Source organism: Malus sylvestris, chromosome 16, assembly GCF_916048215.2.
Source record: "Malus sylvestris chromosome 16, drMalSylv7.2, whole genome shotgun sequence".
Taxonomy (NCBI): domain Eukaryota; kingdom Viridiplantae; phylum Streptophyta; class Magnoliopsida; order Rosales; family Rosaceae; genus Malus; species Malus sylvestris.
In genome coordinates, this window is record NC_062275.1 from 31,766,136 (window position 1) to 31,779,421 (window position 13,286).

At 37.6% G+C, this 13,286-nt stretch overlaps 1 protein-coding gene across 3 annotated transcripts; it reads right to left on the minus strand.

The window, feature by feature from the left end:
• Nucleotides 1–922: 922 nt before the first annotated feature.
• LOC126606563 (probable sphingolipid transporter spinster homolog 2) lies at nucleotides 923–11,286 on the minus strand. 3 transcript variants are annotated; one of them, XM_050273964.1, is made up of 4 exons: nucleotides 10,733–11,286; nucleotides 2,497–2,721; nucleotides 1,838–1,969; nucleotides 923–1,368 (listed from the first exon to the last, which is right to left on the minus strand). In XM_050273964.1, exons 2-4 carry the CDS (start codon nucleotides 2,619–2,621, stop codon nucleotides 1,320–1,322), a joined length of 306 nt encoding a protein of 101 aa, XP_050129921.1. In that variant the 5' UTR covers nucleotides 2,622–2,721; nucleotides 10,733–11,286; the 3' UTR covers nucleotides 923–1,319. The 3 variants fall into 3 exon arrangements, with proteins under 3 accessions (XP_050129921.1, XP_050129922.1, XP_050129920.1); XM_050273965.1 differs by lacking the exon at nucleotides 10,733–11,286 and having other exon boundaries at nucleotides 1,851–1,969; nucleotides 2,497–2,770; XM_050273963.1 differs by lacking the exon at nucleotides 10,733–11,286 and having other exon boundaries at nucleotides 2,497–2,770.
• Between the last annotated feature and the right edge of the window lie 2,000 nt (nucleotides 11,287–13,286).

Sequence of the window (13,286 nt, forward strand, 5' to 3'; positions counted from 1 at the left end):
CCTGGGGCTCTTGCCATATAAGGTCTGTCCGACGCTTAGGTCCTTCCTTGTAAAAAAAATAATTTATCTCAAGTGGCGTGTAAGTAGAAAATTGGTTTCCTAATTTCGTGGGCACGGAAGCAATTATTAAAAGAATGTGGATTAAACAATATGGACCTATTCTCCAGTCCCAAATATAAATAAAAAAAAATGAACCTATTATATATGACAAATTCTACGTTGAATTAGACTATTAGTCATTTTTTCAAGAAAAGAATCTATAAAAATGATGACAGGAGCTACTATTTCAAACCACCTAATCCACCCCTAGGCACTAAGAGTGCGTTTGTTGCACCGAACTATCTCGGACTAGATTAGCTTTAAGGACTAAGCTGGACTGATTTAGACTATACTAAATTGGACAAACTTAGTAAAGCGTTTGGTACAGTGTCGGACTAAGAAGCAGGATAATGAAAATAGTACTGTCACCAATTTGGTGTTTGCTTGGACTGAGACTAAATTATTGTTCTATTTTAATTTCTTTTTATTTAAAGATATTGTCAAAATTAATAATATTAGATGAGAGTATAACTCAATAAAAAATACAAAAAACCAAATTTCTTGCCAACGAAGGAAAATACATGATTCAAGAGTAGTATTGCTCCAAACATCAATATAACAAGGGTGTTTTCCTAACAATTGATGGGGTTTAGAATGCTTTTCTTAATTATTCACCTTTGGTTTGATTGCATTCAATCCCAAGACCACAATGATGTGTGAGGCGCAATGGCAAATGCATAGCCGAGCCTTTATCATTGCTACATTTGGATTCGCGCACTTGAATTGCTTGCTACAACTAGTTTGAAGAAAACCAATAACAATATGCAAAAGGAAGAGATCATGAATATACCTCGAGCAAAGTACACAACGTTTGGAGCAAGGATTGTCAAAAGTGAAGCAACAAATTTTAGCTGAGAGAACGTAAATTTAAATGTTGTGATACAGACAAAATTTTGCTATTCTAACTAATTTACTGACTAGACTAAAACACAAGCTCGTGTATGCTACACGAATACGATAGTACTCCTGCACTGCAGATCCTCTGAATTGACTCCTTACGTGAACATACTATTACAAACAATCAAAATCGATTGAATCAATACCACGCTTTTTGTTGCTCTACCAAGCAAGTTGGTCCCTGCACATGTAACAACTTGCTGCATCAAAACTGCCATTTATGACTGCTACGTTGGCTGAATCTAATCTCAGCATCTGTTGGAGCTTTATTACTTGTTGTTGCTGTTCCGGAGACAATGAACTCGGTTTTTTCGATGTTAGGCTCAAAACTTGTTGTAGTAGAGCAAACTCCACCCCAGGTGGAAGCTCAGACTGAGAAAGAGTAACCATGATGTCAGATACTCAGATCAAAAGACTTCATGTTGTAAGCATCGTGTAGTAAACAGAACAGAAATTGGTTAAAAATGGATAAAATGCAGATAATCCGCAACTGCCTCAACCTTAAAGTCTCAACACTGGTGCAGACTGTAGTTGATGGATATGTTTCACACACCATAGCTAAGTATATTAATCGGAGAACAAATTTGGCAACATCTCAAATATAGTGCTCTTAGAAATCAAGTGAAACTTTTATATCCATAACTAATTGATGCGGATGCACATTTTCTTATTTCAGAAATCTCAATAATGTTTCTGTACCATAGCATCTAGAACATGATTATATGCGAAAATCGAAAAACTCAGCACTTTCAAATAAATAGAATCAAGCAATGTATGGACACAACCAAATATGAAAAGCCAGAGAAACAAGGAAACCATCAAATAGCTCTTGGTATCTTACTGAATCTCAGTACCAGCCGTGCATATATCACTATCTATACAAGTTTTGAGGCTCCCATTGGCTTCATTGCTTGCTATTGTTCCTCGGTCCACATAATTTATCAAGTTAATCAAGCAAAAGATAACAAGTAACCTGCAATCACAGCATAAAGACATTTATATTGCACAACGAGATACTAAAGTGACTTAAAAGTCTTGCAAAACCTTCAAATGATACTTGACTTAACCTAGTTGAAAGCTCAAACTTATAACTCTATTCTTAACTCCAGAGTCCAGAGCATTCATTTACATGATACATCATCTCCTCCTTTCAATTTCAAAATAGTTTAACTAATTAATCATCCAACAATTCTCACTATTTTCCCTTTCCATCCATAAACTTTCACAGAAAGAACATTAGTGCCCACAATGAAGAAAAACTGAATTTCCGGGTTGGTTGTCGGGAAAGTAGAGAAAAACTAAGAAATCACCAAAATCTCTGAAACCCACATAGAAATATTGTGTATTTCCCAGACCTAAGTAACAAAAACAATAAAAAAACTCTAAAAAATATGAAAAGGCCAAAACTCTCTCTTGAATTCCATATTTTCTCACCAACCAAACAGACCCCAAAATAGAACGGAAAAAAAAAAAAACAAAAGTGTTAAGAAAATGAATCACCTCTTGGGCGTGAACCAGGAAAGAGAGGGAGCTGCGGTTGAAGCAATAACTATGGCTGTGTCCGCCGGAGGGGGCTTGGGCTTGCTTTCTTCAGAAGACTTTGTTGCTTCTTCCTTTTGTGCCATAGAAGTGGAGTTGAATATACTTTTACCCACCTACTTGAAAACATTATGATAGTGCTAATATTTCATCAAACACCTTCTGGGCACTTTCCAAATAACCCTTCTGCACATACCCATTGATCAAAAGATTGAATTCACAATCATAAAGATGAAAATATACAGTTTTAAGAGATGAAAAGATTGAATTCACAATCATGTACACCTAATATACGGTTTTAAGACATGATGAAATCATATATCGTATGGAATCTTCATTTTTGTGCCAATGATACATAAAGACCACAGATGAACATGGATAAAAAATTTCTAATCCACGGTTTATAAACGTGGAAAAAAAAAATCTAATCCAACGGTTTAAGTGGGATGAAATCAATCTTGTTGGAATTTTGAAATTTTTTATCGAATTATGCGGAAAACAAATTATGTTAACAAACATGTTGAAAATGTGCATTAAAGCCAATAATCAATGATACTTTACAAACATTTCACATATTAAACTAATTTAGTTTAAACTAAGGACTAAGATTATTGATTAAAGTCGTCTCATTAGATGTTATACACATATCCTAAACGTTCAGAACCATAGGATTGCCAATTTGGTATTGACAATCCGGATAGATCAGTACATATTATGTTTGAAGGAAAAATTCTGTCCTAGCTAAGAACATGTGAGAACATTTGAACACATATGCAAACTAATAACACATTAAAGTACGCATGCATTAAAAAACAATTCTAAAACCCATGACTTTCAAAGCCTAGTGAATGGTGAACCACAAGACTCTTTAACAATATTAAAGAGAAGGAAGGATTTAGAGATTCATTACCCTTGAAGCTCATCCTTATTTACAAAAGGGATTCACCCAAGTAGAGGGCCTTCAAGTCACCTCCTAGCTCCTTGGATCTTCCTTGTGTTTTTCTTCCTTTTGATGCTCCTTTGCTCCTTGAGGATGTGAGGGAAGGATCTCCAAGAACACCAAAGATTTGGTGTCTCTAAGTCTCCACACCAAGGATGAGGTGTGGAGATGAAATGGATGACTTAGAAAAGAAAAGATTGCTAGCTAATTCTTCCCTAAGTGGCCGGCCTCATTTTAGAAAAAAAGAGAGAAAGTGTTTCTCTTCTTTTCCTCAAGAAAACCCTAATGAGAAAAAGCTATAAAGTTGACTTCATACTACATCACATGTGAGTGGCAAACTTGTAATTAATTCAAGTTTGCATCTACTCACCCTTATGGCCGGCCTTGTCTTTGTTATTGGGCTAACTGCCCATTTTGTTTTAGTTGTCATACAACTTAAATATAATGGGCCTTGTGGACCAAAACACTTTTGGGCCCCGAAACCCAAAACCAACTTCAAAGCCCAATACGAACCTTTCGTAAAATTAATTAACTAATTAATTAATCTTGACCATTCTCAATTAAACCATTTAATCGCTTATCCATCTCATTTATATTTCTTCACTTTCATCCTTACTCGGTGTACGATCCATTAGGTTCCAATTAGCGAGGCAGTGGGCGATTGTTACTCTTAACGATCGATTGTGAATTGAAACAACATTTCAATTCTCCCTTTGTTGAAGATTAGTGTTTGCTAATCTTCAAGGCTTCCACAAACCATGAGTGACACCTAGCAGTATGTCATGGCTACCCAAGCTAAGTAGAAGTGGTTGGAGAACCTATCCAGTTACAATTACAATGCAATACGGTCTTTCTCTAATACAATACTCTTAATCACATTGTTTGAGTGATAGTTTGTTTCATGTCTACTATCCAATGTGATATTTCTTTATATGATTCAATTGAATATGATTTGGAACAAACTTCCTAAGTCATATTCATATGCTTTGGCCAAAGACTCCCGAATCATATCTTAGAGTATTCTCCCTCCATCATGGAAGGTTAGAGATCCCTTGTTGTGCATTCATATGCCTACATGACTAGATATCTTGACCCCAAGAATGCCGTGGACACTCTCAATGGAATGCCTTTGACATGATCAAAGATCAAGGACCTAACCATTAGACATCTATGATACCTCAGGTCAAAGGACTACTTTGCATATTGCAACTAACGAGTTCTTACATGACATGTATGTTCGAACTCTCTTTTGATCGTTGTTCAGTGTACTCGATTACCTTTTCGAGCACCTACGTGTTTGTCTTAGTGTCCAACACTAAATGACTTGAGACTAGTCATACTCACGCTTGAGTTGACATAACACATACTAACCTTAGGGATTGTCAATGCCTAATTGGCAATCCTATGACTAGGAACGTTTTAGGAATGAACATAAGAGAAAGGTCTCGTTAATCTAACTTACTTAGATCACTTCTCTCTCAGATTTAATAATTTCCTTGGATTCCCTTATTGCTTAGACACATGATACAATAAATAGTGATTAACAATAAGCTTTGCCTTTTATTAAACATATAATAGTTTAATACAGTAAGTATTCCAAAAGCTATTACATCAAATGAGTGGCTTTGTGGGCATACTTCTAACAATGTCTTCTCCCTGGAGACTGACTGGTCTAGTCATTGGAGTGAATGATATCAAGACAAGTATATAGGTGCTCAATAAAGAGTGAGTACACTACACGTGATTAATCATGAAAACTCACTAGTTAGTATAATGCAAAGTAATCATTTGACCTGTGACATCATAGTTGTCTTGCGGTTAAGTCTTTAATCTTTGACTATGTTAAAGGCACTCCATTTGAGGGTGTCCACAACATTGTTGGGGTTGAGCTACCTAATCATGTAGGCATGTGAAAGTAGAACAAAGGATCTCTAACCTTTAAACTGCTGAGGGAGAATATTCTACAATACGATTGACAATATTTAGCTAGATTACATGAACGAGATTAGGAAGTACGTTTTGTTTGTACCATACTTCACCAACTCCGAAATTACTAAGCATCTGTCAACTTTATACCTTTGAAGATTTACTGAAGGTTTCATGCTGAGGCACATCTGCCGAAGCATACGAGTTTCTTACCAACCAAGAGACCAATCACAATATGACACATGTCAACATCATAATATAGCTTTTAGAGTCCCACATCAACTGTGGACGAAAGCATGCAACACTCCTCAACTATAAAAGGAGTCAGTTATCCTACAATTAATCCTAATGCTATTATTCTACTCAATCCATTATTGGAACTCACTAATGATGATTATGCTTAAACTTTTGTATTATGTAAAGTATACATTTTAATAAGAACTCATATACCCTCGTGGACGTAGCCCAATTTAGGGTGACCAACATACTTCTTATGTTTACTTCCCTATCTATATTTCTTTACATACTACATACACTTAGTGACCTAAACAACCTTACGAAAGTCACACCTTGACTCTTTACGTTGTTCCGAAGTAAACTTGATTTGTGCATCAACATTTGGTGTCGTCCATGGGAAGGACACTGATTCATACTTTCACCAACTTTGTCAGGCCGATTTCCATCTTTCACACTCTTCTTCGATTTTGGCATCCTTCTTCAACATGGGGAGTGAGGGAAACCACAACACACATAATGATGCCCCCTCACGCGGCGTGAGGCAACAAATGAGGGTAAGAAAGAAAGTTGCTCTTCTAGCTAAGGTTAAAGAGCTGGAAGCTCAGGACAACAAAATAACGACCAGGAATGAAATCCTCCAAGAATAGTATGAGAAGCTGTTTGAGATGCTCCATGAAGCAAGATAGACTTAATCTCACAAGCCCATTGCCTCCGTGACTGTTGATCATCACATGGGTAACCACCAATACAGAGGGTTACATGTCCTCAACATAGATGTTCATAATGAGGAACGACCTTCTCACCAAAATGTTGGTAAACATGAGACTTCACTCAACCTAACTACTTCAACCCAAAGTTACAGAGAAGTGGAGAGAGACACCTTCTTATAGAGGGAATTGATTCAATGGAAGGATCAAGAGCCATTTACTATGACTATTGGGACTTCTTGAGGTAGTGTTAGGAAAAACTCATCCACATAGACTTAAAGATCAACGACCCTTGCACTCGGTCATCTACCACAAACCATGCTAACTACCAAGCTAGAGAAGAATGGACAAGTCTCGGAAGGACAAGAAAACGTACTTTGAATCCAAGAAAAGGCCACATGCTTTTCACTGAGCTTCCCTACTTAAAAGAGATGATGGAAACTTACGAAGAAGGTTCCAATCATGCCTGACTCTACTTAAGATTGAGGCTCAAACCAAGATACCTAATTGGAATCAGCCAATGCTCGGCCCTCTCAGTAGGAGAATCCTTGACACCCATGTACAAGAAAAAATGAAATTGAAGCTTGGCTTGCAATCGTATATTGGACGGGAAGTTCCAATTGATCTTATCCATGTCTTTGAATCCACCATGGCATACCAAAGACACAGTGATGAGGAACGATGTCTCATTTTCCCCTCCACTCTCTCTGAGGGGGCTTTCAATTGGTTTTGTGTCTTTAACCTAATACGGTGGATTCCTTCACTGAGCTAAGGAGACTCTTTATGGCTTAACACATCTTCCAAGCTAATTATTTACACTCCGCTGATGATTTATACATCATTTGTCAGAAGTCAGACGAGTAATTGCATAAATATGTTGGTCGCTTCCGCCACGAGTACTTTCGTTACATTGAGGCAAATGATAAAACAACACTCAGGGCTTTCACGGTAGGCATGTGAATACTTTTTCCAGTACATGATCAATGCTAACACTTGGAAGACCTACTCTAAGGCAATGTTGCATGCTTATAATCATGCCTTTGACGAGGCCAGAACATACCAAGGGAACGACCTATGACTAACCCCTATCAATAAGTGGGGATCGGAAGTCAAGTTCTACTAAGTGAGAAGGTTTTAACCATTCAGAAACCCAATGCAGACCCTCCTGCCCCACTTAGCAACCTACTAAGTCACCAAAATTATTTGTCTTTTGGCAAGAGGAAGTAGTTTTACTCTCAACAACCTCACTAAAACAAAAGGGATAAAGGGTTTGTATCGAGACAACCATTAGTGAATGTACCTTTAACTACTATGACTCTAGGGGTCAAGCCTCACTCTTTCAAAGTGGGGAACTGGGTATTGAAGAAAAGGCTACTAGGTGACAAAGACTCAAAGTAATCATACATGCTAGAAAATGTTATGACATGAAGCCGTTTGGGATCTCTTGTAACACAAGCCATTTGGCAAATACTTAATGAAGAGGCAATCCAGACAATTTTGTCTAACTCTTTTAATTTCTAAATGATGAAACACTTGTTCTAACTCTGACCTAACTCTATACTCTAACTTAGGGCTTTAGACATGCGTACCTTAACACAAACTACAATGAACCCTCTGCAACTCGCCACTCTTCCTACCAACTAGGTACTGAAGGAACTCACATTCGTATCACCAACAATGTAATGGACAGTACAACCAGTACTCTAATAGAGAATTTTGTCCTTCGGCAACTCACCACTCTTCCCACGAATTAGGTGATGAAGGAACTCATCTTCGTATCACCAACTAGGTGATGTAGGACACAAACAATACTTTAATAAACATTTTTTTTCCAGCAAATCACCATTCTTTCCACCAATCAGGTGAGGAATGGTACAACTTGTACCTTAATAACTTTTTTAACCCTTTGGCAACCCACCACTATTTCCACGGACCAGGTTATGAAGGAACTTACCTTCTTCTCACCAACTAGTTGAGGAATGGTACAATTCGTACTTGTGGTTCTTAGAATTCATAAACAATGAAGAACCTTTAAGTCGTACAACTCAAAAGGTATCAACAAGCTCAAACTCAACCCAATTATGGGAGCACTTAAGCCTAATAAGGGTTATTGTCAACAACAAAGTCTTATTAGAAGCCAACAAAGGTTTCAACAATGTGTGATACTTCAATAAGCCTAGAAAGGGTTTAGTACGTGTGTATTAATTCAACCTAATATTTTCTACAAGTCTCTTCAACAAGTCTGAAGCTTTATTAACCTAGAAAGCTACATATAGTACACAAAGGCCAACATTTTTACAAGATTATTTCTTTCAACATGTCAATCATAATAATGGTGGTCACTTGCCAAAGCTCTTCAACCTTCTTGCATCTGCTAAAGATGCTTAACGAATCCTTCAATCCGGAGCACTTGAGCAAGCTTCAGACATTTCTCTCTTCAATAATGCAAACCCTACAATACTGGTATGGGTTCCTAAGGGCATTTTTGGAAGGAAAATCAATTATATAGCTTATCGAGAGCTTCAAGCAATGTATAAGCTTTAACTCTTTAGTGACTTAGTTTGCAACCTACAATATGAAGCATTATTAGATATATCGTTCAACTATACTAGAAAGTCAAACATCATAGCTTCAAAAAAAATTTTGGGATCCCAATGGTATGGTTCAAATGAAGCTAATTTGGGGTTATTCAAAAGCCTTATACATTTCTATCAAGATCTAGTTAGGTTCCCATCAATATTGTTCAAAGCAAACTCATTTATAGGCTTTTGAAAGCCTTATGTACTTTCTACTCCAACGTTCACAAGAACTCTAAAGTTACAAGCTTCGATAACCTATGAAGCCACACTTGACAACATGCAAGTATTACATCTTAACTTCACTTACCAATGACAATAAATCGGAAGCTTCGGTGAGTGATGCATACTAGTCCAAAGGAAAATCATATTGTGCAGATTCTCCAACTTTATCAACAACACGACGATAACCCAACAAAAAATAGCCTCGCACATTGATGCTCACAAGTATGTCAAGTTAAATCATATTATGTTGTTATTCGAACCTTCAACTACAACAAGTGGTTAGTCTCACACACTGACGCTCACAAGTGTGCGAAGCAAAATCATATTATGTGGTTTCTCTGAACTTTCAACAACTACAACAAGCTGCACACTGATGCTCACAAGTGTGCGAAGCAAAATCAATTTATAAAGTTCTAAATTAGCTTCCACTACTTGGGTACAAAATCAACCTATACATTATGAAGCTTCACATATGTATGAAAGATGGAAACTACAAATATGAAGCGTCGCACATTACGAATGATGGAAGCTATAAATATGAAGCTTCATGCACTTACGAATGATGAAAAGTAAAAGTATGAAGCTTCGCACACTTACGAAGGATGGGAGCTACAAGTATGAAGCTTCACACAATTATGAAGGAAGGAAGCTTTGCACACCTTAACCTATTATTAAACTCAACAAAGCCTGAAGCACTGATGCTCAAGAATGTACGAGGCTATCTATTTATATGGTCTCTCCCACATTTTTTTCTTAATCGAAAATAGAAAAAACAAGCCACAAAAAAAAAAAAAAAACAACAAAAAAACAGGCTAACAACTAAAAAATGCCAAAAGAATGTACGAGGCTATCTATTTATATGGTCTCTCCCACATTTTTTTTCTTAATCGAAAATAGAAAAAACAAGCCACAAAAAAAAAAAAAAACAACAACAAAAAAACAGGCTAACAACTAAAAAATGCCAAAAAATAAAATAAAAAACTAACAGGCCAAAAAAGGCATAAAAATACAAAAAAAATTTTACACATTACCTTTCAACAAAGAAAGTAGCGCCGCTGTCATCTTCTTATTCGAAAAAAAAAATTTCCAAGACCAGTACCACCTAAAGGTAGGCACGGGCCGGGTTAGGTCCAAATTTGGGGAGACCTAACCGGACCCATTTTAAATTGTGATGGGGCAGGCTAGGTCGGGTAATGGAATTTCAAAATTTGGAGCGATACCTAACTTGGCCCGTTCGAAACGAGCTAGTTCAAGATGGGTCCATGGGTCCATTTACAATTATTTTTAAGAACATATTTTGGTCCACTTATAATCTAATTACATTACTTGGATTTACAGAAACGTTTCACTAATCTAAATACCCAAGTTTGAAATAGAAGATTCAAATATATACAAGTCTAAAACTATCACAAGACATTCATATATTCAAATTCAATTTAATTCAATATAAGATTCAAATTCAATTTAACAAAAGATTTGAAATTGGAACATAACAAAGATCAAGATTCAAGAACCCAAAAAAAAAAAATTCCCTAAATCTAGAAAACTGTAATTTAATTTCAATCCTAAATCCCTAACCATAATACCTTAAAACTGAAGAGGATTGTCAGTAGAGCGCAACGGCGCTGCAAATATAGGTCTGAATCAGATGACGGAGATGACTGTTTCGTCGTTTTGAGTTGTTCCAATTTGTCGTTCGGCCTTTCAAGTTCAATAGAGAAAGACTAATTTCGAGAGAGTGAGTGAGAAAGACACAGCAGAAAAGGTTTAGGGTTACATTAGACATCAAAGAGCACCATATCGTCAACCACAATTGCATTCCCTATCCCAATTTCTTGCATGTATTCAGTTACACTAGATCAAGGTCTAATGATGATGCTGCCAAATGGAGTTGATGATGATGGCGACAAACGAAGTTGGGATTGTAGGAGCGAGTTAGGAGAAGAGATCGAAGTCTGATAATGGTGTGGTAGATGCAGATGGGATGGTGGGAGCAAATCAGGAAGAGAGATCGAGGTCTTGGTGATAGATGGATGTCGTCGTGAATGAATAGAAAAAAGGGAAACTTAATGAATTAGTTTATATCTGAGTCTGAGTATCTATAAAGACTGAGATGGGAAAAAATTCCAATCCAACGGTGGAAAGTACATGATTTGATTAATCATTAAATCTAAGCTAATTATTCCTTACTAGAAACGGGCCAGGCCAAGGGCCCGTTCCCTCCTATTTAAGACCCGCCTTTCCCCGTCCCGTTTTGTGTTTCTTAGTTTTGGACCCGCCACAAAACAGGGGTACCCGCCCCAACCCATGGGTCTAGGACCCGTTTGCCCACCCTAGTACAACCATCTTTATAAGCAACACTCACATCCAACTTCTATACCACCATGCTCAATAACTTCAGCTTCCATAACTTGAGGATTCAGACCTTCGCATAGATCAAGGACCCACGAAATTTTCATAGTCAACTCGGCGGTTTTAGCCCCAATATCGTCTTTGACCTGGACCTGCAGAGCTGACCCTAACGAAAAATTAAGGAGTGCTCCCCAATGAAACAATCTATTCTTGGAATTGAAAGAGAAGGACCTGCGATTTGGCATGGCTCTTTGAGCGTGGGCCACTTCCCTAGGCCACGTCGACGCGCTTCATGACCTTGTAATAGGGCCTTCATAATGGTTACAAAGTCGAGCATAATGTTGCTTAGGGACGCCGCTTACTTGTCCAAGCCAACAAATGGGAGGTTTATTCGAATGAAGCCTTCAAACCTAAACTTCATTCACTGTTGGTTCCTCTTTCGTTCGTCATTCCTCTGAAAATAGTAGAACTTTGAGATGCATGAATGACGCTGGGTTGCTCCAACAAGAAAGATGAGCCCAAAGCTTAGGCCTAATAGGTGCCCAACATAAAGAAAGGGACAATTTTGGCTGATTATTTTCAACCTACTACAAAGGAAGGTAGGCCTGGTAAAAAAGAAGAAGAAAAGAAGTAAGCCTTTGGGCTGAAGCAACAAAGAAAAAGGAACATTACCAATTTTTCAATGGTGATACTCAATATTTTAGCCCTTAAATGATGCGACCAAACTTAAAGACAACTCCTTCGGCCATCTTTCTCGATTAGAGACTTAGGGGAGTCTTACTGTATACTACTACACTTTGGTACTTGGATGGTTTATGATTACTTAGAAACTTAGATTTTGCGAGTCTCCAACCAAGAAGCTTTCCTCACTCGAAAACTTTAGGAAGCCTTATTTGTACCATACTTCACCAACCCCGAAACTATTGAGCACTTGTAAACTTAATACCTTTAGGGTGCGTTTGTTGCACCGGACTATCTCGGACTGGATTAGCTTCAGGGACTAAGCTGGATTGACTTAGACTAGACTAAGCTGGACTAACTTAGTGAAGCGTTTGGTGCATAGTCGGACTAAAAAGCAGAACAATTAATAAACTATAATATTATATTAATTAATGCATAAATAGTAATATTTTATATTATTTAATGTTTATATAATAATATTTTATGTTTTTTAATGCATATTTATTCCTCTTTTACTTTACTCCAAACAGACGCCCCTCCAGAACCATCTTCTTTCTTCTTCTACCTCTGGCTCAGCCCCATTTCTTCTTTCCTCCATCTTTTTCTGCGAAACGCATGTGTAAAGTTCATCGCAAATCCTTCAAAACAAGCTCATCCTCTTCACCCTCTTGCCACTGTTAAAAATTTCCACCTTCTTTATCCTTTTTTTGCCAAAAAATTTCGGATCTCTCTCCTTCCTCTGATACATGTGTTGCCTTCTCCGCCTACAAAGTCATCTCATAATTTTCTGGCAATGGGTGGATTTTGAATTTTGGGTTGGACTTTGTAGTTATTTTTTTCGCCTTTTTTTTTATAAATTTTTTGTGGTTGGATTTTGAGGTTTGGGCAGTAGGTGGAGCTTTGTTTCAGATATGAGCGGTGATTAAAGGGTGTTGCAGAGGAAGAGGCAGAGGCGAGGAAGAGGCAGATGGGAGGATGAGAGGAAGAGGCAGATGGGAGGACGAAGCGGAAGAGGCAGATTTTGCAAGATCTGGGTTGGAAATGGGTTGTGGAACGCGAGGAAGAGGCAGATGGGAGGACGAAACAGGTAGGAGTGAAGCGTAGTAG